Source organism: Trachurus japonicus, chromosome 6, assembly GCF_045865225.1.
Source record: "Trachurus japonicus isolate A0001 chromosome 6, Traja_1.0".
Classification (NCBI taxonomy): Eukaryota; Metazoa; Chordata; class Actinopteri; order Carangiformes; family Carangidae; genus Trachurus; species Trachurus japonicus.
This window is the reverse complement of record NC_140912.1, coordinates 1,768,009-1,794,390: the sequence shown is the minus strand read 5'-3', so window position 1 is coordinate 1,794,390 and position 26,382 is coordinate 1,768,009. Positions and strand designations below refer to the sequence as shown.

The following is a 26,382-nucleotide window of genomic DNA, read 5'->3' as shown; positions in this document are numbered from 1 at the left end:
AAATTTGAATTTTGGGTGAACTATCCCTTTAAGGATCTACAACCAAGTTCAGCTGACCTAGATTCAGTGTTCCCTCTCTTCTAGCTCTGTGTTTGGTCTCCTCCAGCTGCCACTGTGTTGACCAGCTGCTCTTTGGAATGAGCGTCTAGATGTGACTGATCTCTTTGATCTGATTGTATCTGGTTTCTCTCACTTTCCTGAGCAGTGAGTTATGATTAGTCAGGTGTTGGCTTGGTTGTCCTCTTAAGTAATGAACTTGGTGATTAACCCGCCATGTTGGGGCAAAGTGTGTAAAAGAAAACAGCAGATTTCCTCTGCGGGTCTTAATCTATTCCTGTCTTTTTTCAGTGACCATGGGCCAGGAACACTCCCAGGATCCCCAGGAAACCGAGTCAGACCAAGAGGAGCCAAGACAGACTCCCGACTCCACCAACAAGAGTCCTCAGTCTGAGAGCAGGACCGGTCCCGGGTCCCCAGATGCAGAACAAAAACCCCGGAGACTGCTGTGGCGGGATGGAGGCTGGGTGGGAAATGCGATGGGTTCACCCCCATGTGGACCCGAAACGGTGTCGAAAACAGTCTGGTATCAGGGTGAAAACTCTTCCAGCGAAGCCTCCCAGATACAGCAGGTGAACTCCCAGTCGGTCTGGTATGATAGTGACATAATGTACGAGGGGAAACACGAACAAGTGGAGCAGGCCGACTGTGATCTGAGCTCAGCCCAAACTCCTGGTCTTAGTCCTCCACAGCTGTTAGAACGGGGTCTTAGTCCTCGTCAACAGTGCGGCGCAGTGAGTCAGCCACATGCTGCTGGAGCGCTGCCAACACTGTCACATGGGCCTGCTGCTGCACAAAGACAGGAAGTGCACAGCTCACAGCGAGAGGAGGAAGTTGGGCCAGATTGGAAGGAAGGAGGAGTGAGGGGAGGCAGAGAGGAGGAGGTGGAGACCACTTACAGCAGACAGAACTGTGAAGCGGCGGACATCGAAGAGACCGGAGAGGAGAAGCCGGCGGGTGAGGAGAGAGGAGCAAAGGGCAGGAAAAAGAGGAGGAAGAAGAAGGGGAGGAGAGGAGGAGGCGCAGAGCACAAACTGAGCTCCAGCTCCAGTGTGGAGTCTCAGAGTCAGAGTGAGACCCTGGTTCACAGAGAACCAGCAGCAACTGGCCTGGGCCCTCAGTCACCGACAGAACCGGAGGCCCAGGATACGACAAAAAGGGAGCCGCTCGAGTCTGAACCGGCCTGCAGAGAGGAAGCTGAGGAGGAGGCCATGCATCTACCAAGCCAGACAGAGACTCACAACAGGGACACTCATGGACCGGTCTGTGACGTTACAGCCTCAGAGTCTGGTTACGCTGGGACTACAGACCACGGGAGGACGGACCTGACTGAGGCGTCGGAGACAAAGGAATCATCAGAGGACCTGAGCCAAGTCTTAAATCTGGATTCTGCTTCAGATCTAAGTCAAACAGTCTTCATGGAGACAGAAACTACGGCTGGGCCGCAAGGAGGGAAGGAAACAGTGGAATCCTCCTCCAGTCCGGTCCAACAAGCAGCTGGTGATAAAGAGACAAAGGAGCTGGCAGCTGCTGGAGAAGATGCAGAATGTGTGGACCTGACAGGTCTGTTGGAATCCGAGTGTCCAGAGGAACTTCCTGTCCGACATTCAGATCCGACGGGACTCGCAGAGGAGCGCTCTCCGGTGGAATTTCCTGAACAGAATACACAACAACATGTACAATCAGTGTGCTCTGCGGAGGCCGCGGCTCCGCCATGCCAAGGTACAGCAAATTGTTCAGCGTCTCAGATACGGGAAGGAAACGCTGAGGCAACTGAGAGGGAATATTTAGCGCATTGTTCGGACTCTGAAACGCTGAGAGATCGGCCGCTCGGCGAGGAGAGGAGACGCGTGGTCTGGGCGGGCGATGAGGGACAGGGCGAGGAGAGGAGAGACGGAGAGGACGGTAGGATGGTGGAAACGCAGCAGAACTATGATGACGACCTGCTGGCCACCGCCGTAGCCGTAGTGACCGTAGCGATAGCGTCGGCGGTGGTGAGCGTGGAGCTGAGCCAGCGGACGGCCGGCGGTCAGTCAGACGGTCAGCAGGCTGCTGGGACCGAGGACCAGGATGTCCACCGTTCACACCCTGGTCCTCCTGAAGACGCAGAGGAGTCAGACGGTGAGGCAGCAGAGTTACATCACAGAGAGGAAGAGCAACCAGAAACTACACAGAACAAACCCACACCGGATGAAACAATAACACCTGAGGAGGACAGCCAAGCTCACCTGCAGACAGGACCCCAGCTGTCCTCAGGACAAGATCCAGAGTCCCCTCACACACCGTGTCCCGAGTCCAAGTCTAGGGTTAATCCCCGAGAACAAGAGTGTCAGAGCACAGAGATGCAGGATAGAGATGGGGGTCTCCCTGATGAGGCTCCAGCTGCTGAGGATGAGGTAGGGGGGCCGGTCCAGGAGCAGGACCATCCAGGAGACTCAGACATGGAGGGTCAGACGGTGCAAACAGACCGTCAGGCTGAAAGCTCTGACAGTCTTAACCCACCGTGTGAGGAGAAGGGGCCCAGTGACACACTTCCCCGTGACTCGGCTCCTGTGGCCGATCCCGTTCCAGATGAACCTACTGCACCCGTTGCTGTGGAAACAGGTGCATCCCAGTCAACCCAGTCACCGGCGGACAACGGCAAAGGTCCCGGGTCCGGGGCCGAGGTTGACGAGGAAGATGAGGATGTTGTATGTTGTAACGAAGAGCAGCACTCAGTGGATACAGTGGATGGATGGAGACACAGAGAGAGAGAGCAGATGGAGAGAGAAGAGGAGACGAGGAAACAAGTGGTCCCAGCAGAGGACATGTCCCACACAGGTAAATACTTGTCTGTCTGTCTGTTGTTGTGTTTAACAGCCGAAGGTTTATTTGTGTCTGTGCCCATAAAGGAGTTTAACATTAGTCAGACTCGTCCACAAAAATAAAGACTGACTCATTTCAAGACGAAAGCGTTCTGACACCTTTCCCCCAGACTGACTCACACTAACACCAACGTTACCATCTCTGATACCTGCAATGAGCAGAAACAAAACACAGGAAACCATGACCTGATGTTTGTTATAGTGTTGTTATGGAGACAGCAAGAAGAAAGGAAGTTGGATCTTCAGTGCCATTTTTATTATCGTACTCTTCACTGTTCTATTCTTATAAAAGACCATCATTGTCTTCTGTGGTAAATGTAGCTGTTTTGGCGGATGTGGTTCCTCCGTCTGCCACTTTTTTTTTTTATCATAAAAAAAGTTTTAATTTACCCGGAATTCATTCTACCACTGTCCATGTTAAGAACTACACTGCTTTGTGCAACAGATGAATACAGTCGTCGTCTATCTGAAGTTTGATTCTTTATCCTATTGCGGGTCACAGTCAAGTCTTCTCTTGGTGTAGCACTGTAAAACTTTAGTCCATGTAGGATCGCTTCACTGTGATAAATTAATCCAGTACTTCTATTTTTACCAGTGCATGAGTCAGTTGCACAAAACACTTTTAGTTTTCTATGAAAGAAAAACAATGTTAGTTTTCTATGAAAGAAAAACAATGAGGCATTTGCGGTGATGAAAGCGATTACAGTGGTAAAATTGTGCAGTGTCCCTGGAGACTGTTCGTGCTTGATAATATCTTGCTTCTTCTTTCTGTCAAAGAAAAAATATCTATATTTATTTCACAGCATTGATAGATGTATAAAATACAGGAGGTTAAAGCAGACCAAACCGTCAGTATGACACCATACTTGCTTTTCACTCCCTTAGTCATGATCTAACTGCTTTGATACCGTTGTGGCTTCAATCAGTGAGACTGGCTCAAAGGCCAGGTAAGTCAGGGTCTTCAGGAATAGGGGTTAACAAAGAAAAACAATTACTATATCCTTCCAATTTCCTGACTTTACACCAGATGTTCAACACATTCTATAAAACCACTTTGTCTTTTATTGGTGTTGCTGCTTTCCCAGGAGATATGAGGAGTTGGACTCATCTATGAACCATTTCCAAATAAATGAGAACTGTGCAGCCCACAGGTACAATGATGCTGCAGCTTAACCTACATTAATGATATAATAGAGCTTTGGCTGTATCGGTGAAAAGTAATTATTCAGAAGTGCCACCAGCTGGCCATGGAGAGGCCCTTTAAAGGGATAGTTCAACATTTTGGCAAATTGGCCCTATCATAGCAGTAGGTTCGTTACCTTAAATAGTCGGTGTAAGCTATTTTTTAGAACAGCCGAGCCGAGCTGCGAGCTGCTCAGAGCTACGCTACAGAGGCTAATCTTGTTTTCTCTCATCAAACTCATCAAATACACAATCCAACAACTCCAAAATGCTCTGGTGGACAAGTTGTGACCTGCACATTCACCACGCTATGAGATAATAACAGAACGTTACCAGACAGAGTTGTTTTAGAGGCGATTTGCCTCTAAAACAACTCCCTTGGATAATACCATTACATTATGGACTGTCTAGCCAAAGTATATTTACATAAATAAATCACCTGACAAATCCAGAAACAAAGAACATAAGGTACTTGCTAAGCCAATGATAGAATATTAATTTTTATGCTCACCAGTTCCTTTAATAACCAAACCAAGTTCAGTAGATGACCATGGGCTTATGGGATGTTGATGGAATGGAGGGGGAATCCCTCAGTCAACAAGGATCATGACAGGAGATCCTCCAGGCTGTGACATTTTATACAAGATGGCAGCAACATCTTTAGGATATTTAAAAAAAAAAAAAAAAAAAAAGTCTCCTATTTAATCCTGAAGACGGCTTCATACAGTGAAGGCGATCCCTCTGTCCTTGAGCTGTTGTTTCACCGGGTGAAATTCCTTAAGGATTTGTTTCCTTAGAACATGCAGAGAAATCCTTGAATATCATGACTGGGGCACCGCTGCCTGCCTGATCCAGACTTTATCCTGAAAACTGTATTGAGGAGAGTGGGGCTTTGAAGAAAGTAAGAGGGCCAGAGCCCGTGCTACCTTCAGGAAGCTCCACGACACGTATATTGCACCGCCGACTCCTGAATGGTGGATCTCATCTATAGCTGCATCCAGCCCACTCTCAACTTCAGAGAGCTTAGTGATGTGAACTGCTGCAACCTCCTCACAGTTTGAGATGCAGTTACTGTCCTCTGTGAATCTAGTGTTCAAGTTTTTTTTTTTTCAGGACTGGATAAATATTTTTGTCAGAGGAAGCTTCCACACCTTTGAGCACTTCAACAGTTATTCTTTCCACCGAGCTGCCGCTGTCTACTTGACCTAGAAGTGGTGCCGTGCTGTCCGCCATGTTAACTTGGCTGCTCTGGGGTGACTGAATTTCTCCTGACTAAGTGGATTTGGCAATAAGTTTGAGCTTTTACTGAGTGCCAGGATTCTCAAAACCTCTAGACTGAGATAACCGCTCACTTTGGCTGCACTTTCTATGAAATACAGACTGAAATGATAAAAAGCTGTGGGAGTGCAGACAATAAGCTGCTACTCCCACAAAGAAAAAAACATCTTAAAAATAACATTAAAGACTTTTTGCTGCTGTCTTATCTTTCTCTTGTTTTGGAACTTCACAGTATTCAGCAGAAAGGTCACAGCGTTTGACACTCTGTAAATAACACAGCACACAGTTGATCGATGGACATGAAATTGCCTCCTTCACCAGTAAATGACTGGAAAGATCCTGCAGCATAAAACCACAGAGCAAACGTTAACTACAAATGATCTGGAGAAGCTGCAGTAAGTAGAGTGATCCAGTTCCATGCAGTCGGACAAATCATGTAGCGACAATCAAATCTTTAGAATAAAATCAATTCCTCATCATTAATGGTCGATCAGGCAGAAAACTCCTTTCATGATATGTATCACCGTAAACACAGCCATGTTGCGACTGAGTGTTTTTTTTTAGTTTGGTTGCACCTTTAGTTTGGTCTCCTGTGAAACACCCAAACTAACTTTAAGTGATTTCATAAGTGCAAGACAAAAATAAGGGGAAACCTTGAACACTTCAGTTAACTTTTAAGGAAACCTTAAGGAGAAGACTTGAGTGTGTTTTGTGCAACAGTTTTCATTTTAAGTAAATCTTAAATTGGATTTAGGGAAAATCTTAACTTAAGATGCCTTGTGCGACAGCCACCAGGATCTTTCAGCTGTTTTGTCTTCACAGAGAATGGAGGGAACAGGGCAGGGACTGTGTGTGTGTGTGTGTGTGTAACAGTTGTTGATCCAGCTCCTCTTGTTTGTATGGAGCACTGTATCCAGGCAACGTAATGATGTCATCAAGACTTAACAGTGGACAGTGAAACTAGAGTTGGACTGAGAAATGGTTGTGGTGTGTGTGTGTGTGCCATGATGTATTATACATCAGTAGTAATGAGAATATTTGATCTCCTCCGCTCCTCGTCTCTAACCTGCTGATGTTCTCTGTTCTCTACAGAACCTGAACCTGAACCAGTCCAACACCAGTCTGAGCAGACCACGACACACTCGGACAGCACATTTCCTGTGCAGGTGAAGGTGAGTCCTAACTCTGGTCACAGAGTCCACAGCCAGTCATGTGCCGGTTTACATCTAAAAATAAAGTTCAGTTCACAGAAAAGAAAAGGAACTAATTTATATTCATAGTTCATTTTTTAAAATTGAGTTCACAGCTCCAAAAATGAACAGAATCATGTCTGTTTGTGCCGTTTTTTAATGACTAGGCCACTAATCTTTTCCAGTAGAACCTCCTTCTACCATCCATCACCAGCCACTAATCAATGTCACTCCCAAACTAAATGAATTATTGAACCACTGAAAATCACAGACATGAGTTACATTTAACACACAAAAAATATTTTACCACTTAAACTCACTCATGTTCTGCTGAGAGAGGAAAAACGATACTGTATGTGGAAATACGTGTTGGCACAATATGCATAAAACCGTGTCTTTTGTGTCTTTCTTCACTTGCTTGGTCGTCAAACTGCTTCAAATGCTCAAAGAAACGGTCTTCAGCTGCAGTAGATGTGTCTGTACCATCTACACTGCAGCAACATACTACTGATGCTGGACTGTGTCTATAGAGAGGTTATGTGGCTTTCTGTAAAAATGACATAAAGCATGAGAGGCACTGATGCTCATGTTCATCACTTGACAACACTCAGTTCTAGTTCACTAAAAATATGAACCAGGGGCGTTTCTAGACACTCTGGAGGCCCCAGGCAAGAGGTAACTTGGAGGGCCCCCAGCCCCAACCAGGACCACAAACATTAACTGTTAATGAATCCAAAAATCCCAAACTATTAATGATTCAGTTCTACTATGCCAACCCAGTCTCATGGTTATCTATAAAACTTACCTTGGCTACGTTGGTCCAAAGTGCAAAAACATAGAGGGTTTACAATAACGGCTCTTAAATTGTATGACTGTTACATTTTTTCTGACAATTTTTTTTCCTATTGTTTTGCGTCCAAATCACGTGACTCTCAAGTTTCCGGCCGTGAGAACAAAAAACATAGCAAATATTTCTATAAGTTTTAGTGGAAAAATCAATATTTTGAGATTCTGCATAATACATTTCTAGCGAGAAATATATATTTTCATAATATTCGCTCAGTGAATGTACATAATCATTCGCTTGCTTGTTGTTTTTTCAGATCTAGCCAGAATAATTCGAAAGAGCAATGTTTTCTGCTGTTGCTAGGTGGTTACATTTTTATGATACTGAGTTGACTATGCACAACATTCGATGTACACAGCAGCCAGTGACAACATCAGGTTGTCACCGACCAATGTCAGCCTTCCCTGGGGGCCCCTTCCAGCTCAGGGCCCGAGGCAGTTGCCTGGGCTGCCTGTCCTGTTGCTACGCCTCTGATGTGAACGTATTCAGTAAATGCTGTTCATGCACAACACTGTCCTCTGCTACATGTGAAAATGAAAGTGAAACTTTTTAACTTCTCTTAAAATATAAGTTGACTTTGATAACCACAGTCACAGTACATTTTGTCTTTTGAAGTGTAGTGTATTCATGAGTCAGAAGTTAGTTTCCAAAAAGACTAATAGTCATCTAAAAGTACTTGAAAGAAGCACAGGACTGAAGTAAATGTTCTTAGTTGCTGTCCGTTCCTGCTCTTTTATTATCAAAGGAGATGATATTTATTTGAATTTCTCCTTCCAACAGCTCTTTTTTTAATAAATGGTCAGCAACACTGTGGTTTTCATTTCCAGTTCAAAGCTGTTAACAGTTTAGCTCAGTAACATCCTCATGGGTCTTTTTTTTATTCTCTAGATTTCCTTTCATTTCCTGACAACATGGTGGCTCTTGTTTTTCATTATTTTATAAATACGTGTTATATCTCTAGTGTCTAAGTGTTGCTCTAGCCATCACCCTCGATGTTTTCATAAAACATTACTGAGATTTAAGTTCATATGTGCAGGTGATTAAACTGCGTGAATAGGTTTTGCGAAACAGTCATATTTGTCAGATATTGAGAGCTACAGTAGACACACACACACACTCACACACACACTCACAGAGGAGCTCTTCAGTTTTTCCACAGTGAAGTAGCCTGCTGTCTTGACTCCAGTTGTTTAATACTACGCCTCTGAAGTCACCGGCAGCTCTCGTCTGTGAAGTCAAACTCAAACACACGAACAGTCGCCTGCTCTGAGGAAACAAAGATCTAGATCCTTCAGAGCTGCTCCACTCCGATCATTGCTGTGTGTCACATCTGTCACCTGCTGGTTGTTGTGGTGACTGTAGATGATTCTTCAGTGGATCATGTGTGATGTGTAGGACTTGTCTCCTCCAGTGAGAGGTGAATGTTGTCTGAGCACTCACCTGCTTGTTGTCTTTGTCTTCATGTGTCCTCTGCTGCCCCCTTGTGGTCACAGCAGCTCTAACTATGACCAGATGTGTGACTTTTCTTTCTCTCTCTCTCTGTCTGTGCGTCACAGCTGGACGGCGTACAGCTGTTACTGCCATGGTTACTGCAGTGTTTGTGTGGTGCTGATTGGTTACATATGGAGACTGACTGACAGCACCTACACACACACAGTGTACTGTGCTGAATGTGAGACAGTTTACTATGAGCAGGCTGTCGAGCGGCAATTATATTTACATATGCTAATGAAGCAAAAGAAATGACATTAAATTAACTGACCGCTATTACAGACGTAACAAACTCAGTCAAAAACTTCAAGTTAACTTGCAAACAAACTTCCAGCTAACTTTCAGCTAACGTTTGGCTAATGCTCAGCTAACTAACAGCTAACTCTTCACACAGTTAGCTCGGCAGCAGACAGACGCTATCACTGCTCGGACACAAAATGCATCCAGTGACCACATAGTCTATTTAATACATGTATGTGGAGCCAAATGGAGACATTTAAAGGGATAGTTCAACATTTTGGCAAATTGGCCCATTGCCATAATCGCTATAGTCATAGCAGTAGGTTCGTTACCTTTAATTGTCAGTGCAAGCTATTTTTAGAACGGCGGAGCGGAGCAGCAGTCTGCTCAGGGCTATGCTATGGAGGCTAAGGGAATTTCTTGGTTTCCCTCATCAAACTCATCAAATAGGCTACACAACCCAACAACTCCAAAACGCTGTCGTGGACAAGTTGTAAGCTGCACAATCACCACGCTATGAGATAATAACGGAACGTTACGAGACAGAGTTGTTTTAGAGGTAAATTCATGCAAAACCGCTGATGCACGTTGCGTTCAGGGACAGTTTTTCAGCAAGCAGACTCTGTATTTACCTTTACCTATTTACCTCTAAAGCAGCTCCGTCTCGTAACGTTCCGTTATTATCTCATAGCGTGGTGATTGTGCAGCTTACAACTTTTTGGAGTTGTTGGGTTGTGTATTTGATGAGTTTGATGAGGGAAACCAAGAAATTCCTTTAGCCTCCATAGCATAGCCCTGAGCAGCCTGCTGCTCTGCTCCGCCGCTCTAAAAATAGCTTGCACCGACAAATAAAGGTAACGAACCTACTGCTATGACTGTAGCGATTATGGCAATGGGCCAATTTGCCAAAATGTTGAATTATCCCTTTAACAGATTAAAAAAACACCAGGAAACACTGACTTTGAAACAAGGCTGTGTTAACAATTGAAAAGTAAAGCACAGGTGGAAAGAAGAAACAATTTAACCATTTTAATGACTTTATAAAAACTTTCTTATAAAGTGTTCAACAATAGCAGAAATGCAATAGACTCAATAAAATCAATACATTGTAAATAACTGAGAACAGATACCAGAGCTAGTACTGAGTCATCTTAAAGTTATTTGTTGGGGCATCTTTGCCTTTATTACCTATGACAGTGACATTTAGACCACACAGGCTCACAAGTCAGATTGAAATGGTCGCTGCGGTTAGAACTAAGCCTATGTGTGACACGTGTTACCAAATGAGCCACTGAGGTCTCCAGACTGAAATAGATTTTCACACACAGATCATTCTAGATAAACACGCTGTCGTCTTTCGTTTTCAGCCGGGCCTCTGCAAAAGGCAGCTCTCTACTTGTATGTAGGGGACTAAGAGGTCATAGATGGCATGGAGAGCTTTAGATTTAATGTTAAAATCTGTTTCTAAAACGCACTGAGACCCAGTGTACAGGGGCTATAACAGGAGTGATGTGGTCACGTCTCTTGGCTCCAGTTAAGTCTGAAAGCAGAGATCTGCACAGTCTGGAGACAATCAATGGATTTTTGGGTAAGACAAGTAAAACAATGTTGCAGTGATCCAGACATGATGAGATAAATGTGTGTAAAAGGGTCTCTGTGTCTTTAAATGTTTTTTTTTTTTTTTTTTTAAAGTTAAGTTAAATGTCTATTTAGAGGTCTGCTGGTCAAAACTTAGATTACTGTCAAACTGGATACCAAGATTTGTTCAAAATGTTTCCCTCAGCATCCAGTAAAGTCATGGCGACTGTCACTACTGTGACTTCTGGGGTCTGTTGGGTCTCTGTAAATACTATTATGAGGAGAAGGGCTACACCCTCTCTTTTTATAAAATGCCCTGAGATAACGTGTTGTGAATTGATGCTTTATAAATAACATTGACTTGACTTGACAAGAAGTTTAAGTTCTCAGTTCTGCAGCTTTTCAACACAGAGAGAAGTTGCTAGAACTGTTTTTTTCAAAACTTAATATGCATTGGTGTGAAATCTTGATGTAGGAGAATGAGCTGCTTTTTTTTTTTTTAGCCACAAACCACATGACCAGTTTTAAAATAAATAGTAACACCAACCATTAGATGCAGAGCTGTTAAAAACATAAATCAAAATAGACCTGACGGTTTCCATAACTAAAAGTAAAAACCACACGTAGAACAAAACTGTTTCAGGCTTTGTGTTTGTGGAGAGAATCAGTGTAGGAGGCAATAGTCATCATTATTAAGGCTCTGGTTGACTCCACTTAAGAAAAATAAGGCAAAAACATTTCGCAATCAGTATTACATTTATACACAGGGAGGAGCTGAAATTAAAAGATCACTGACTTACATAAAAATCTAGGTTAAAAACAGTCGCAAAATCCTTGACCACAATGTTGAAGTAATAGTTCTTTGACAATGTTGCAGTGACCTTGGAGACTAGATTTTGTTTCCATTTGCGCTCTGGTTTCCTGCATTCCTTTTTACAGGTGTGAATATATTTATCAAGGGCTGCTTTTTAACTGAGAACTTGGACTTTACCTTAACAAGTGCAATAAAACCTATTGAGTACAAGCAGATGGAATAGAAATAGTTGGCTTAATCGTTGGTTTGGAAACATTCAGACAAGTGTGTAGTTTGACTATCAAATAGCGTGCAGAACTGAGGGAGGAACTTTGCTCATTAAGGAAAAAAAAAACAACTTTATAAGAACAACATAATTTCTCGTTACAGTATGGAAAATTAAGTTCAATGATTTTGTACTATTTTGGGTTATGCACTGTGTACAATTCTTTATTTTGTTGTGATCAGAAATGTAAGTGTACTGATTAATTTCAAATGTCTGTGATCTGATCCTATTGTATTAATGTGTATATATATATATATATATATATATATATATATATATATATATATATATATATATAATTATTATTTTTATTTTTATTTTTTAAGGTAAAAGGGGTAGGGGTATATAAGCTTTGGCTTCAACCTACACCCTTTCGGTTATATAAGCTTGATATACCGAAATAAATAAATTCATTCATTCAAGAATGTGAGTGCATGGGGAACAAGGTAAAAAAAGTATTAACAGTAAGTCTTCATTTATAGTCAGATATAGACATATCCAGTCGATCTATCGAGCATAATGTCATAAAGTATGACTATGGTTATGAGTTTGTCCACAAACAGGCTGCTTAAAATCAAAACACGTATGAACAATCGAGGTGTCATCAGCATGTACTATATTACATTTACTGCAGGCGATAATTATTAAGTCATGATTTAAATCAACAGTGGATTGAAATCCAGGGAACTTCACTAAAAGTTGTTTGTTTTGGGAGTGATACATGATTGCAAATCAAGTCAGATAGGGACCAACAAGTTTAAAAGTGAAACTTCAAGTGAAGACAAACTCTGGACCTGATGACATTTGAAGGTCTTTTTGTAAGGTTCACTTAGATAATTTTAAATTTAAGTCTTATTGGATAGAAGTGGCGGTTCGAATCCCGCTCTGACACCTTACCCACCTTGCCTCGTGTGAATGCGTCTGAATGATCATGGTGGTGAGTCAGGGCAGCTGTGGCTTCACACATAGCTTACCACCATCAGTGGTTTCTGTATCGGGTAACGATAAAAAAGCAATATATAAATCTAAATGATACGACCCACAGGCTGTTAAAGGGATAATTCACCCAAAATAAAATGATCATTATCTACTCACCCTCATGTCGACTAAGGGCTGGGAGAAGTTTCAGAGTCCTCCGTGGCTTCTCTGAGTTACAGGGGGTCTCGGCGTAGCAGTGCATGTCCATATAACGGTTGCAAATGGATACCAACTGTCTTCGTAACAAAAAGACACACCAAAAAACATCCAAATACCTCCATGCTGCTCGTATGTAATGTCCGTCTTGTATTGAAGCCCCGAAATGCGAAATTGTCCCGAAATAAATTAAATAAGTCTATATTTCAAGCTTGTTTTGTAACGGAAGCTTCTCGAAGCTCCTCTTCCCGGTTCGTCAAATTTGGACGAACCGGGAAGAGGACAGACTTGGACGAACCAGGAAGAGGAGTTTCCGCTACAAACAAATCCATTTGCAACCGTTATATGGACATGCACTGCTATGCCGAGACCCCCTGTAACTCAGAGAAGCCACAGATAACTCTGAAACTTCTCCCAGCCCTTAGTTGACATGAGGGTGAGTAGATAATGAGTGAAATTTCAATTTTGGGTGAACTATCCCTTTAACCCCTAACCCTAACCATAACACTATTTATACAGTGCATTCATATGAATTTAAAATAGGTCATTACTGCTTCTGTGGAGTAGTTGTGGTTGACACATCAGTGTGTTATGACTCCTGGCCATTACACACAGGTGGGTGAAGCTATAAGCAGAGAGGAGAAAGTCACTAGAAGAAAAGACGAGTCCTGATCAGATGCTGTTAGCTGTATCGTTATGCATTAATGCATTTCTGCCTCTAGAGCAGCAGTTCCCTGTGGGCTTGGCTGAATTCTTGAAAAGACTGAAATAGTCAAATGTACTGTACCACTATGTAAGGAGCATTCTGACTGTTGTGATGTGTTTAGGCTGAGCAGCTTGTTAAAACACCCTGCACAACTGGATGTTTTCAGTCCTTTAGGACAGCTAACCATACTTTCTTGAATTATGAGATTCTTTTCAATGCTAGACTTTTTTTTTTTTACATTCTTTCTACAGTTAAACTGTAAACTGTGAACTGTAAACTTAAAACCATTGACGATGAAAAACACTGACAGAATAAAAAAAAAACAGGAAAAAGACACTGAAAAATATCAAAATCAGACTATTATTATCAATGCCTGTGTTTTATTTTTCAGTGTAATTTACATTTCGGCAGGTCACATCACCACCACACACACACACACACACACACACACACACACACACACACACACACACACACACACACACACACACACACACACACACACACACACACACACACACACACACACACACTCTCACACACACACACACACACACACACACACACAGATGAAAACACCTCCTCTGCTCCTGTTATGTGACCGGAGCAGGAACAGATGAATCAGAGAGCTACATTTGCTGTGGGAGTGTAACAGTATATTATAACATATATAATTACAGCTAACTGTTACTGTGTGAAGATGAAGCTGCAGCAACTTCTTCTTGTTCTGCTCCGGCCGATAGAAAGTCTGTTATTCATCAGATAGAGCTCCATTGTTCCTGAGCTGAGGAGCAAATGGATGAGAGGGATTTTGTCTCAAGTGGAGTGAGAGAGACAGAGAGAAAGAAGGAAGGAGGGAGGGAAGGAGGGCCTGAAGGGAAAAAAGGAAGAGAGAGTGGAAAGGAAGGATGGAGGGAGGGGCTCCTGCTCTGAACAGATGTGGGCAGTGAGGCTCATTTTCCAGCTCAAACTGCACAGAGAAGGAGCACCAGATTGTAGACTGACTGGATTACACATCAGGACTGCTTTTACTCTTGAGGAACAATCCGCGCTCGAGTTTGGTTCGCACTCTGGAGCACTAATGGAAGCGTCGTTTCGTCACCTTTCTCTCTTTTTCTGTTCTCTCGGGGGAGCAACAGAGTCAAAAACGTTAAGGTTCATCTGATTTGGGGCATTTTTTTTTCCCTTTTTGGTGGCGAGAAAATCAGCAGCCTGCAGCTAACTGCTGCTGGAGCTTTCTTCCTCTGGAAACCCCACCCTCGTCCATTCATGCTGCTTTTTTGACAATCTCTGTGAAGAGAGAGAGAGAGAGGATGGTGGAGAGACTTTAACCTGCACCATGGTTCATAGACAGTGTTTGTTGTAGCGCATCGATACAGCATGTATGAGAGACACAGGCGCAGGTACAGCTTCTGTGCCAAAAGAGAAACCACAGTGGATGTGGTGTTGCTCAAGGTAGGAGTGTGTGTGTGTTGTGTGTGTGTGTGTGTGTGTGTGTGTAATATTGATCAGGAAAGTGTTGCCAGTGAGTCTACAGTGTTTTTGAGCCTGTTGCTGTTTGAAACTAATGATTTAATGATGATACTTTTGAAGGCAACCATTTGGCTTTTGGACTTTGAACAGACTTGATCAGTTTTTCAGGGGAACTGATGAGCTGCAGCAGTTGCAGTTTATGAAAAACACATTTGATAAAACATGAAGTGGTTAGGGGTTTGTTTTTAAGTGGACATGGTGAGTCTCAGCCGTGGTCGTGGCCTTCTGCAGTCTAACTGTCTGGTGTCAGACAGACGTGGGAGGAGCCTCGATGTCTCCAGGTCACCACCGACACAACAAGTATCTGTGAATTGCAGAAGATGCACTTGTAGTATTTTCTGAATTTTGCAACAACCATCTTCCTCATGCTTTGGGTCATGCAAATAGCAACTGCACTGTTACCATGGAGACATTGAGGCCTGCTTTGGGTTTTTTTTTTCTATGTGGCAAACACGTCCCTCAGCCACTGTCAGCTCCTCCCAGCAGGGAAGACGAAACGTCCCTCAGCCTCTCAGCTGATGTAACGTCACTGATTATTGGTCGCAATCGCATTGTCATAGAATAAAACAAATGTAATGAAAAACACTAACGCAGAGTAGACATCAGTAATTATCATCTATAGGTTGTTACTTGGAGGCTGCAGGTTCACAACTTTAACTTCTCAGTTTCCTTTCTCATTAACTCACATCAGACGTTTTTTTTTGGGAGGATTCATGTCAGGATTGTATAACTGTGGAAGTAAAAAGCTTGTTTGAGACTTAGTGACACACTCATACACACTTCCCCACACTCACATATGCACATATATACACATATGCATACATACACCAGGTTATCTGAGGTCTCTTATGTCAGACTTTAGATGAGAGCGTTTGGGCAGCGGCGTAGCGTACATGTCTCCACCTGTAATAATGAATCTGAACTGTGAAGCTCATGACTCATGACTGAAGTAAAGACTTTTACAAGTATATATTTCAGTAAGATTAGATACATGATGTTGACATCTCAGTATTTTATTCTTTGTAATGGTGTAATCCCCCGTGTCTGTGTCTCCGTGCTGAGGCGTCTTGCTGGTCTCATTGTGAGGACTTATCGTTTCCAACTATGCAGGTTTAAACTCAAATGCCATCTTCATGGTCAGGTTGGTATCTAAGTTTGAACTCAGATAAGTAAATGTCAGTCCATTATAGTCCCTAACACAGTGAGGCTCCAGTTTAAAACAAACTTCAGGAATCATTTGAGAAAGACAAGAGGATAAAAGAGAATGCAGTTCAGCTTCATGACTTGTTGCAACATCTTTTCTCTTACTCACTCTGCACATTTAGTCTCTTCTCTGCACAGCTGAATACCAGTACAGACATGCACCGAAGAGCATCATGGGAAATACAGTCCCTGAATTTGGTTTTGACAAGCAAACATGGCTGCAGTAAAGTCGGTCGTTACATAATATTACTGGAACACAGTGTAAAATCAAAGGTGCACATTTGGACTCAGGTGTCATGTGTCTTGTCATCAGAGGAGGGTTTTCAGCTGTCGTTGTGGCTCAGGTGTAGATTGGATAACTTTTCCAACTTCTGCCTCTGATGATGAAGCTCCTATGAAGAGTAACTGAGGTTTGTCCAGGACGTCTCTAGATCTGTTACAATGTGATTTTTATGAAAAATAAAACAGTCGCAAAATCTATAGACAAAGTCTCTAAGTTTCATAACTGCAGATGTTAAGTTCCTGCAAGTAGAAACTGATTCATTATTAAAGAGCAGCGACCAATGTGGAAACTCCAACTAATATACTGTAAGTCACATGGCGTTCCACTGACCAATGATGCGAAATGTTCAGTCAGTTAGTTGGTCAGTCAGGGCCTCGGTCAGTAAAATTCAAATGTCTTCAATACACATTAACTGATAAAAGGCCCTGAACAGGATTGCTTTCAATTCTAACTTAGAAGCTCTTTAATCATGTGAGCGTTAATTTATTATGTAACCATATCCTACTAACCACTGAGGGCAGGCTGAAACCAGACACAGTTGTAATGATGACCCTCCCATTACAACTGTATTATCCACTGTGACACTGTTTCTGGCTTAGTCAGTGCGTCAAACAAAGGCATGACAAGCTAAAGTGGTTGATATGCTTCATTTAAGTGGGGGAAATGTAAGTCTAATGAGCAATAGCTTGAAAATGAGTATTCATGAGCATGAATATGAAGCCAGCTGCACTGTATGCTGATGAACTTTCAACCTCGGGACAACAGGGATAAAGACGGTGGACTCAGTGGGAAGGTGAAAGAGCAGGAGCCCCCCACCAGGTTGAACACACTGGGGGAGGTGATGGAGACATGCACACTGAAGATGTTAGAGGCCACTGTGAACAACTCAAATCATCCACTTCATAAGACCGTGATGGATCAAAACAAAAACAAAAAAACATTAGTGGTGGATGAGATACAGAAAATCCTTCATACCTACAGTACAGCCATCAGGCTTTTTAATTCTTCTGTACATGGTAGATGAGCTGACAGACAAATGAGTTTCCCTTGGGGATTAATAAAGACATTCTTATCTTCTTATCTTATCTTATCATACCCAAGTTGCACATTTCTGCTCTATTGCTTGCAAGGATGTCAAAACAGGGAATCGAGAGCCAAGGCCCCAGTCTTATCATCTCTGACCAGAATATGTCTAGGTGCTAACACAGGATGCTAGGTGCTAACACAGGTCCCACTGGACTCTCTCTACCTATCTGGACTCTATCTATCTGGCCTGTCTAGCCTCTGGTCTTTTTACTAAACTTAACCAACTCCTTTCTTCATTGCCTAAACCCAACCAATAGTGGGACCAAAGGGCTGTGGGAACATAGGGCCTCATTTTCAGTGACAACAAAAGTTAGAAATGTGGGAACATAGGGCTGAGGGAACATAGGGCTGTGGGAACATAGGAATGACCCCCACAGGGATGCTAACACAGGATTGAATATGGATTGAACAAAATTCCAATATCTTTATATTAGTTGTTTTGATTAACATATGTAAACATTATGGTCTTCATGGATACAGTACCTCCACAATGTTTCTCATGCAGATAAAATGACGAGATTGAACACCTCCATGTTTTCAAAATGTGCACTTGTACAGACATTAACATGTGGAAGAGATTAGCCTCGAGTTTGTCCAGTTTACTGTTGCACACTTTGGTATTTATAAGTGTACACGACCTCACTGAACTTCCCTCATATGTTGGTTGGCTGAACAGTGGGCCAGCCTGGACCTTTGAAGGTTAATGACCATCTCCTTGGTCTTGGAGGTGTTCAGAAGGAGGCACTCCTTGTTGCTCCATTCACTGAAGGCCGATGTCAGATCCTTTGACAGCTCTGCTCCAGTCTGTATCCGCCTCTGTACACACTAGCCAGAAAATGGTGGAACCCTTGTACTTCACATCCGTCTGTCATGTTCAGTTAAGAGCCATTGAGCATCAGCCAGGAAACACCCTGGACATTTCAGCTGGGTCCTGAGACAGATGTGTAGTTCTGTGTTCAGAAGTCATAGCTTCATCTAAGCTAACCACCAACATCCTCTGAAATGCTTGATGCAATAAACACAGCACATGATCTGATGAGCTGGATATCCAGATAAGAACAGAAGCATTTCCCATTGATGCCCATATGGAGGATTTAAATGCGACATGGCCACATGTCCACACAGCTTGTGCTTGTCCAGCATGTGCTGCCCGCCTGCAGACTGAAAAATGCCGCCTGTTGTCCGCTGCCTGTTGGAGAGTCGCTCTTTGTGCACAGCTCTCTTGTCTGCAGGATGTTGATAATAGACAGAGCAGGAACATGGGGCCAGGACAACAGATCCATTGAGACAAGTGGACGAGTGGACAAAGAAGATGTTGTCTCCACTGATTAACAATCACACTATTAGATATGAGGTCACTCTGATGGCTCAACCTACAGGAGCTACACAGAAGACCAGTGGGGTCAAGCTGCTAAGATCTAACACGCACATCTTCACATCAGCTGTTTTCTATTCATTTATAATCAGGATCAGAGTTCCTGTTGTTCCTCCTGCGGACTGTGCCTTTTGTGGATTGCATCTTGCGTCTATGTGGGAAACACATTGAGCGCAGAATGAATTTACAGTATATTTGATCAGCTTAATTATCATTTGCACATAAAAACTGTGTTTGCAAAATGTAGTTGCACTCAGAGAGTCCCACTGGAGTAAACCTGTAAACCTGTGGTGAGACTGTTGATCCTTCCTCAGTGAGACAGCCTTAAAGGGATAGTTCACCCAAAATTCAAATTTCTCATTATCTACTCACCCTCATGTGGACTAAGGGCTGGGCGAAGTTTCAGAGTCTTCAGAGCCTTCTCTGAGTTACAGTGGGGCTCCGTGCAGCACTGCATGTCCATATGACGGTTGCGAATGGGCCTCACTTTTCTTTGTCCAAAAAGACACACCAAAAAACATCCAAATACCTCCATACTGCTCATCTGTAATGTCCCTCTTGTATTGAAGCCCCAACATGAGAAATTGTTCCGAAAAAAATTAAATAAGTCTATGTTTTAAGCTTGTTTGTAGCAGAAGCTCCCAGCACTGCTCTTCCTGGTCCATCCAAATCTCGCGCGATTTGCATTGACACCCAGTTCACGGCTCCGCAAATCGCGCAAGATTCCGGCAGAGCAACACTGGGAGCTTCCGCTGCAAACAAGCTTAAAATATAGACTTATTTAATTTTTTTTGGAACAATTTCTCATGTCGGGGCTTCAATACAAGAGGGACATTACAGACAAGCACTATGGAGGTATTTGGATGGTTTTTGGTGTGTCTTTTTGGACGAAGAAAAGTGAGCTTCGTTCGCAACCGTCATATGCTGTAACTCAGAGAAGGCACGGAGGACTCTGAAACTTCTCCCAGCCCTTAGTCCACATGAGGGTGAGTAGATAATGAGTGAAATTTGAATTTTGGGTGAACTATCCCTTTAAGGCTTAGAGCTGCCTGATACATCATTATTTATGGACATTAGTGACTGATGCATGATTATAGCACAGACACTGATATGCAGCAGTCACAATGTCAAGTAAGGAGAATTAATGTGTGTATGTCTGCATGTCTGTTCTTGATTAGCACAATGCACACGTGTGTGTGCACGTGTGAGTCCTAATACATGTGCCTGTGTGTGTCTGCCAGTCTTTGTGTGCATTCTGCAACATGCATGCATGTGCATACATTGGACCGTTGTTAGTGCTCGTTGACTAAAATGCTTCAGTGTTTGTCACTGACAGGTTCAGATTAAAAACAGTACGAGAAGATCCTTTCTGAGGAAAATCAATCCAGCCTGAAATAAATGTGTATCTTCTGTTACTTTGGAAAAGGAAGGAGAAGCTCACTCTTACTCTTCATGGTCTGAAGTATTTACAACATGAAAGAGTCAGTGATTGGAGTCTGGTATGACAGGTTTATTATCATCTTGGTAAAGACCAGCATTTTATAAATGATAAGTTCAATGAATAATCATGAAAACTGTTATGACTGTAATCATCTTTTCTAAGGATTGTCACACTTATTTTTCACTTACTGCCTATAATGCTACAATCATTACACAGAATTCCCAGATTTTCAATTCCAGTCCAGTGAACATAAGATGTACAAAGGACAGTTAAAAATGGCAGCTGAACATGATTTTACAATAAGTGTGTTTTTAAAGACCAAGTCAGACCAAATCTTTGAATTACAGTCCATAAGACGCTGAAATGAAGGGAAGTGATCCGACTGATCTGGCTTTGCAGTAAACAACCGTGCAGTGAACAATGACGGAAAACAGGAAGACTGCAGAAGAACAAACAGGTGTTTCATACAAATGAGCTGTGCTGGTTTGGAAATGTCACTGCCAAAACAATAAGCACGATGCACGATGTGTTGGAGTCCACATGTTCTTTTTCCAGCTGAAATTGTTTTACTGAAGCTCCACCCTCCGCTGAACTGGGCATGGGTCGCTTTCTGCCTTGGCACGACACTGTGCTCCTCTCTCTCTCTCAGACAGAGTCGAGAGGTAAAGAGAAAAAGACAGAGGCAGGCTAGTGCTAACTGCTAAGCTACAGCAACAGTATTTAAACAGCTGAATCAGTGACAGAGAGCTGTGAGTGCTGGAGCTGAGCTGGTGTGAGTAGAAAAACCCACACAAACACAGGAGGAGTATGCAGACCCCACCCAGAAAGGCTCCAGGCCTACAAGTAGAACCACTGTGTAAAAGATAAAAGTACAATGCAAGTCAGTTAAAAATAGACTTGTTCAGTTTTGAAAAGGGGAAGGAGAGAACAGCTTGCTATTAATAAGGTTAAATAATGAGCTGAAGATGCTGTCTGAAGCTGCTTTACTTTACTTTTACTTTAAACTTTATTGTCCCCAAAGGGAAATTCATGTTGCAGAAGGGCAAAAAACACACAGAACATATAGAGCACATCCACACAAACTCTACATAACATTGAACAACATTGAATGGAAGTACCCCAGAGGGCAAACTGGGAGCTGTTCCATACAATCGAGGTAAAAAATAAATAAATAAATAAGAGTGTATCATAACTGTTTACTATTTGAATTAAGTTGTATAATGGCTTGTGTTATGAATGAGTTTTTCAGTCTATTTGATTTGGCTTTTGGCAATCTAAGTCTCCTGCCGGAGGGAAGGAGCTCGAACTCAGAGTGGAGTGGATGGTCAGGACACTGAATAATGTCCTGAGCCTTGGAAATGATCCTCCTGTGAGAGATTATGGACAGATCGGGTAATGTGACCCCGATGATTTTACTGGCTACTTTGACAATATGTTCAAGCCTCTTTTTGTCTCAAAGTTTGAGACTGCCAAACCAAGAGATGATGGCAAAGGTCAGGACCGATTTGACCATAGAGTGATAAAAAATTGTCATCAATTTACTGCACACCCCAAACCGGTTAAGCATCCGGAGGAAATGCAGTCGCTGCTGCAATTTTTTATACACGATGTCTGTGTTTTCATTAAAAGACAGCTTGTTGTCAACGACCACACCAAGGTACTTAAAAGTTGTGACGCGCTCCACAGTCTCCCCCTTCATTACTGTTGGGAGTGGAGGGTTAGATTTTCTTCTAAAATCTATGCATATGTCTTTAGTTTTTGTCACATTTAAGATTAAAAAGGAATCATCACACCAGCGGATAAAATCATCCACCGCTGGTCCCGGATGATTTTATCCGCTGGTGTGATGGTCCGCTGGCTGCTGCTGAGAACAGAACCATCCTCACTCATCACTCAGTCCTGACACCACCACATTAAACATTATCACACACATGCATGGTGGAGCCGTTTTAATTACACACTTTACACACACACATTTGAGGCTTCTATGTGGTAAATAGTGTGTGCATCTGTGTAGGTGTGAGAGAGAGAGAGGTGTTTTGTAGAGAAGCCTCCTACACCTCCCTCACTTCTCACTGCTCCTGCTGTGTCTGCCTGCAGGGGCGGAACAATCGTACGCTTGTGACCTGTGTGTGTGTGTGTGTGTGTGTGTGTGTGCGCGCGCAGTGGTGGACAGTAATGGAGTAAATTTACTTGAGTACTGTACTTAAGTACATATCCAGAGGATTTGTACTTTACTTGAGTATTAGATTTCTTTGGTACTTATTACTCTTACTTGAATACATTTCCAAGACAAATATTTTTACTTTTACTCGAGTTCATTTCTAGGAAGGCTCAGAAGTACTGGTTACTTTCAGGTCTACTCTTTTTTTCTTTTCTTTTCTTTTTCTAAAATACTATTGAACAAAGAGTTAATTCTCAAAAACAAGAGTTAAAAGGTTCTTAAATTCATTTAGAAAAAATTATAGTAATTAATTGATGTGAAAAATAAGAAATTTACTCTTACTCTTACTTTTACTTGAAGTAAATTTAAAAGCATGTACTTTTGGATACTTAAGTACCTTTAAAAGCAAGTACTTTTTTACTCTTACTCGAGTAACATGTCGATTGAGCTACTTTTACTTGTAACGGAGTACATTTTGACCAGTAGTATTTGTACTCTTACTCAAGTACTGGGGTCGAGTACTCTGTCCATCTGTGTGTGTGTGTGTGTGTGTGTGTGTGTGTGTGTGTGTGTGGGGAATCCTGTCGTACATGTTGATATGTTCACAGTATGCCTTGGACACATAAGATACACACACCCACTGTGTGTGTGTGTGTGTGTGTGGGAGTTGGAGTGTGTTTCACAGTCACATGTGAGCCCCGGTGCATGATGTCATGTTTTGATACAGATGTGAGAACTCTACCAGTTCTTCAGACACAGAAACTTTGTTGTTGGATAAAGAATCTAATATTGTTATGACGTGGCCTTGAAGCACATGTGACTGAATTCACAGTCTGTGTTCCTCTCTCTCCTCCTCTTAGATCCAGAGAGAGGGCGATGTGTTCTGCCCTGTCCAGTCTCATCTTCAGCCCAGCCCGGAAACCACGTGCGCAGGTAAGACCACGGATCACACAGTTAACCCACCAGGTGAGAGGAAAACTAGGAGAACTTGGAAGCACAGGGGCAGACTGGGATCAGGTGGTCAGGATGTTCATTTCAATGTTTTCTACAGTTACCTGAGTAACATTTGCCATAGTTAGTCTCATGTGTTGTATTGTTGGATCCATATTCCCTCATTCAGTGTTTTCAATGTGAACAACGGCAGTTTGTGCACTACATGAGTTTATATTGACTGTCAATTAGTAAAGATATTGGAGAAAGTCAAATGTTGTTTAACAAGCAAACAGGCTGGAAGTTACAGTAGCTTCACTACATAAACCCGAGACAGTGTACATTGGCTTGGGTGGGGCTGGATTTATGGGCTGTCTGTCTGAAACAGGCTCAGTGTGACTCTGTGGCTTCATTCTGATGCTGAAACATGGTGGTCTTCCAGTAAAGGTCATATTATACAGGACCAGCATTGTCTCTGTCTTCCTGTCATCTCAGACACAGACCTCAGTCGTCCTCATGGTGGCAGTCTGTTCTGCTGCTGCAGGGAGCAGCAACAGGCTCATATCTGGCTTCAGTGACCTGAAAATGATACATTTGTATTTATCTTCACCTCAAAGTGTGTAATATTTTATCCTGATAGCTTGTTAGCATGACGCCTACAACTCTCATTGATCAAAAAGAGACATTTACAGTTGAGGACGAAATTATTAGCCCTAACCCCTATGAAAAAAGTGAATGTTGAATGGCCTGCACAAAGCCCTGACTTGAATCCCATAGAAATCTGTTCGGCCAGGCCATCAAATCCCACATGGAAAGAACCTCTAGGTTTTAATATAGGTTTGAATATATATAACATACATAAAATTAGCAGTTTTCATATACGCATATATGCTATATATATATGGTGCATATATGCACATATATCCTCATGAGGATATATGCGCATATATGAGACATTTCTGAAAGAAGAACAGTCACAGTCATAATTTTGACCCTTACTCAGGGGGCAAAATCCCAGTTTTTTGAAAAACGGACACGGAGCGTTGTAAAAGGTTTGACACCAGAAATGATATCTAGGAACTTCAAGGATTAAAACCTGGGTGGACAACCCGGTCAACTAGCTGCTGGAAAGCTACAGGGGGCCAAAACCCCTTTCTTGGGTCATTTTGCTGGCGAAATGATGTAAATGCAAATATTTAGGTACTACAATGGCATAAATAGTCATACAACTATAAAATTTGGCAGAGAGTATCTTGACACATAGGGGGAGGCATGAAAAAAAGATTCTGGGGTTTGTTGCAACTCGATTTTAAGATATCACCCTCAACATCCCAAAAAAGACCAAAAAAAGTACTGTTCGCCTGACAAATTCTCATAAAAATTCTTATTTTTCAGCACTTTATGGAGAATATCTATGCTTAACATGTATATAGAAAATTTCCTTAATTCATAAGCTTCCATTTGAGTCCAAGATAGCCTTTCTATCTCAAAAGCCCCACTTGCTGTGGCCAACGGTCTTTTCTATCTATCTGTTCACTTTGGGGAGACCAGAAATAGAATGGTTTCTGATCATGCCAGTTAGCATGTAGTTTTTCACAATAGGTGTTGCATTGTTTGGAGACAGCCTGTAGCTTTCCAGTAGCTAGTAGAAAGGCTATCTTGGACTCAAATGGAAGTTTATGAATTAAGGAAATTTTCTATATACATGTTAAGCATAGATCTTCTCCATAAAGTGCTGAAAAATAAGAATTTTCATGAGAATTTGTCAGGCGAACAGTACTTTTTTTGGTCTTTTTTGGGATGTTGAGGGTGATATTTTAAAATCGAGTTGCAACAAACCCCAGAATCTTTTTTTCATGCCTCCCCCTATGTGTCAAGATACTCTCTGCCAAATTTTATAGTTGTATGACTATTTATGCCATTGTAGTACCTAAATATTTGCATTTACATCATTTTGCCAGCAAAATGACCCAAGAAAGGGGTTTTGGCCCCCTGTAGCTTTCCAGCAGCTAGTTGACCGGGTTGTCCACCCAGGTTTTAATCCTTGAAGTTCCTAGATATCATTTCTGGTGTCAAACCTTTTACAACGCTCCGTGTCCGTTTTTTTGCTTTGCCCCCTGGGTACCTGGTAGTTTTTGGTTTTTGTGAAATAATTTGTGTGCAAAGTAAATGAATGTAAGCATCCCAAGTAAAACTATGATGTTTGAAAATGCTGTGTTCAAAAAATCTTTGCTCTGTTTAACAGCACTGGGGAAATACTTACAAAAAAGTTACATTTAATAAGAAATCTAATAATTTCATCCTCAACTGTACATTAAATCAGCGTGAATTAGACTACAGCCTTAGAGTGTGTGCTGGTCAGTCTGACACAGCACAATCAAATTCAGGAACCAGTTGTCAGTATACTTGGTATGCATACACACACACACACACAAAAAAAAGGTCTATATTTTAAAAAAAAAAAAGATAAAATGATGACCCCTGGTTTTTTCATTTTGTTTAATGGTGACATCATTCCAGCTCCACGGCAGTGAAGTAACAGGTGACATAGTGTTCAGTCAGCCTGCTCGCTGACTCCCAGTCAGCCAGCTCTCTGTGGTCTGGTTGGTATGAGCTCAGCTTCCTGCCTCGGTGGATTGCAACCAGCGCTGCAATCGGCCACGTTCTCAGACATAGCTGTGTCGTAGAACAAGATGTTTCATCATTCAGCAACAACAAGAA

The 26,382-nt window shown here is 42.3% G+C and overlaps 1 protein-coding gene across 2 annotated transcripts in view; it reads left to right on the top strand.

The window, feature by feature from the left end:
- The window catches only part of LOC146985328 (uncharacterized), a 97,682-nt gene that overhangs the window by 35,033 nt on the left and 36,267 nt on the right, over window positions 1–26,382 (top strand). For both annotated transcript variants that reach the window (XM_085778252.1, XM_085778251.1), the window contains exons 10-12: window positions 349–2,877; window positions 6,474–6,553; window positions 23,592–23,664. In XM_085778252.1, coding sequence (XP_085634378.1) covers window positions 349–2,877; window positions 6,474–6,553; window positions 23,592–23,664 — 2,682 coding nt within the window. The remainder of the gene's footprint in view (window positions 1–348; window positions 2,878–6,473; window positions 6,554–23,591; window positions 23,665–26,382) is intronic.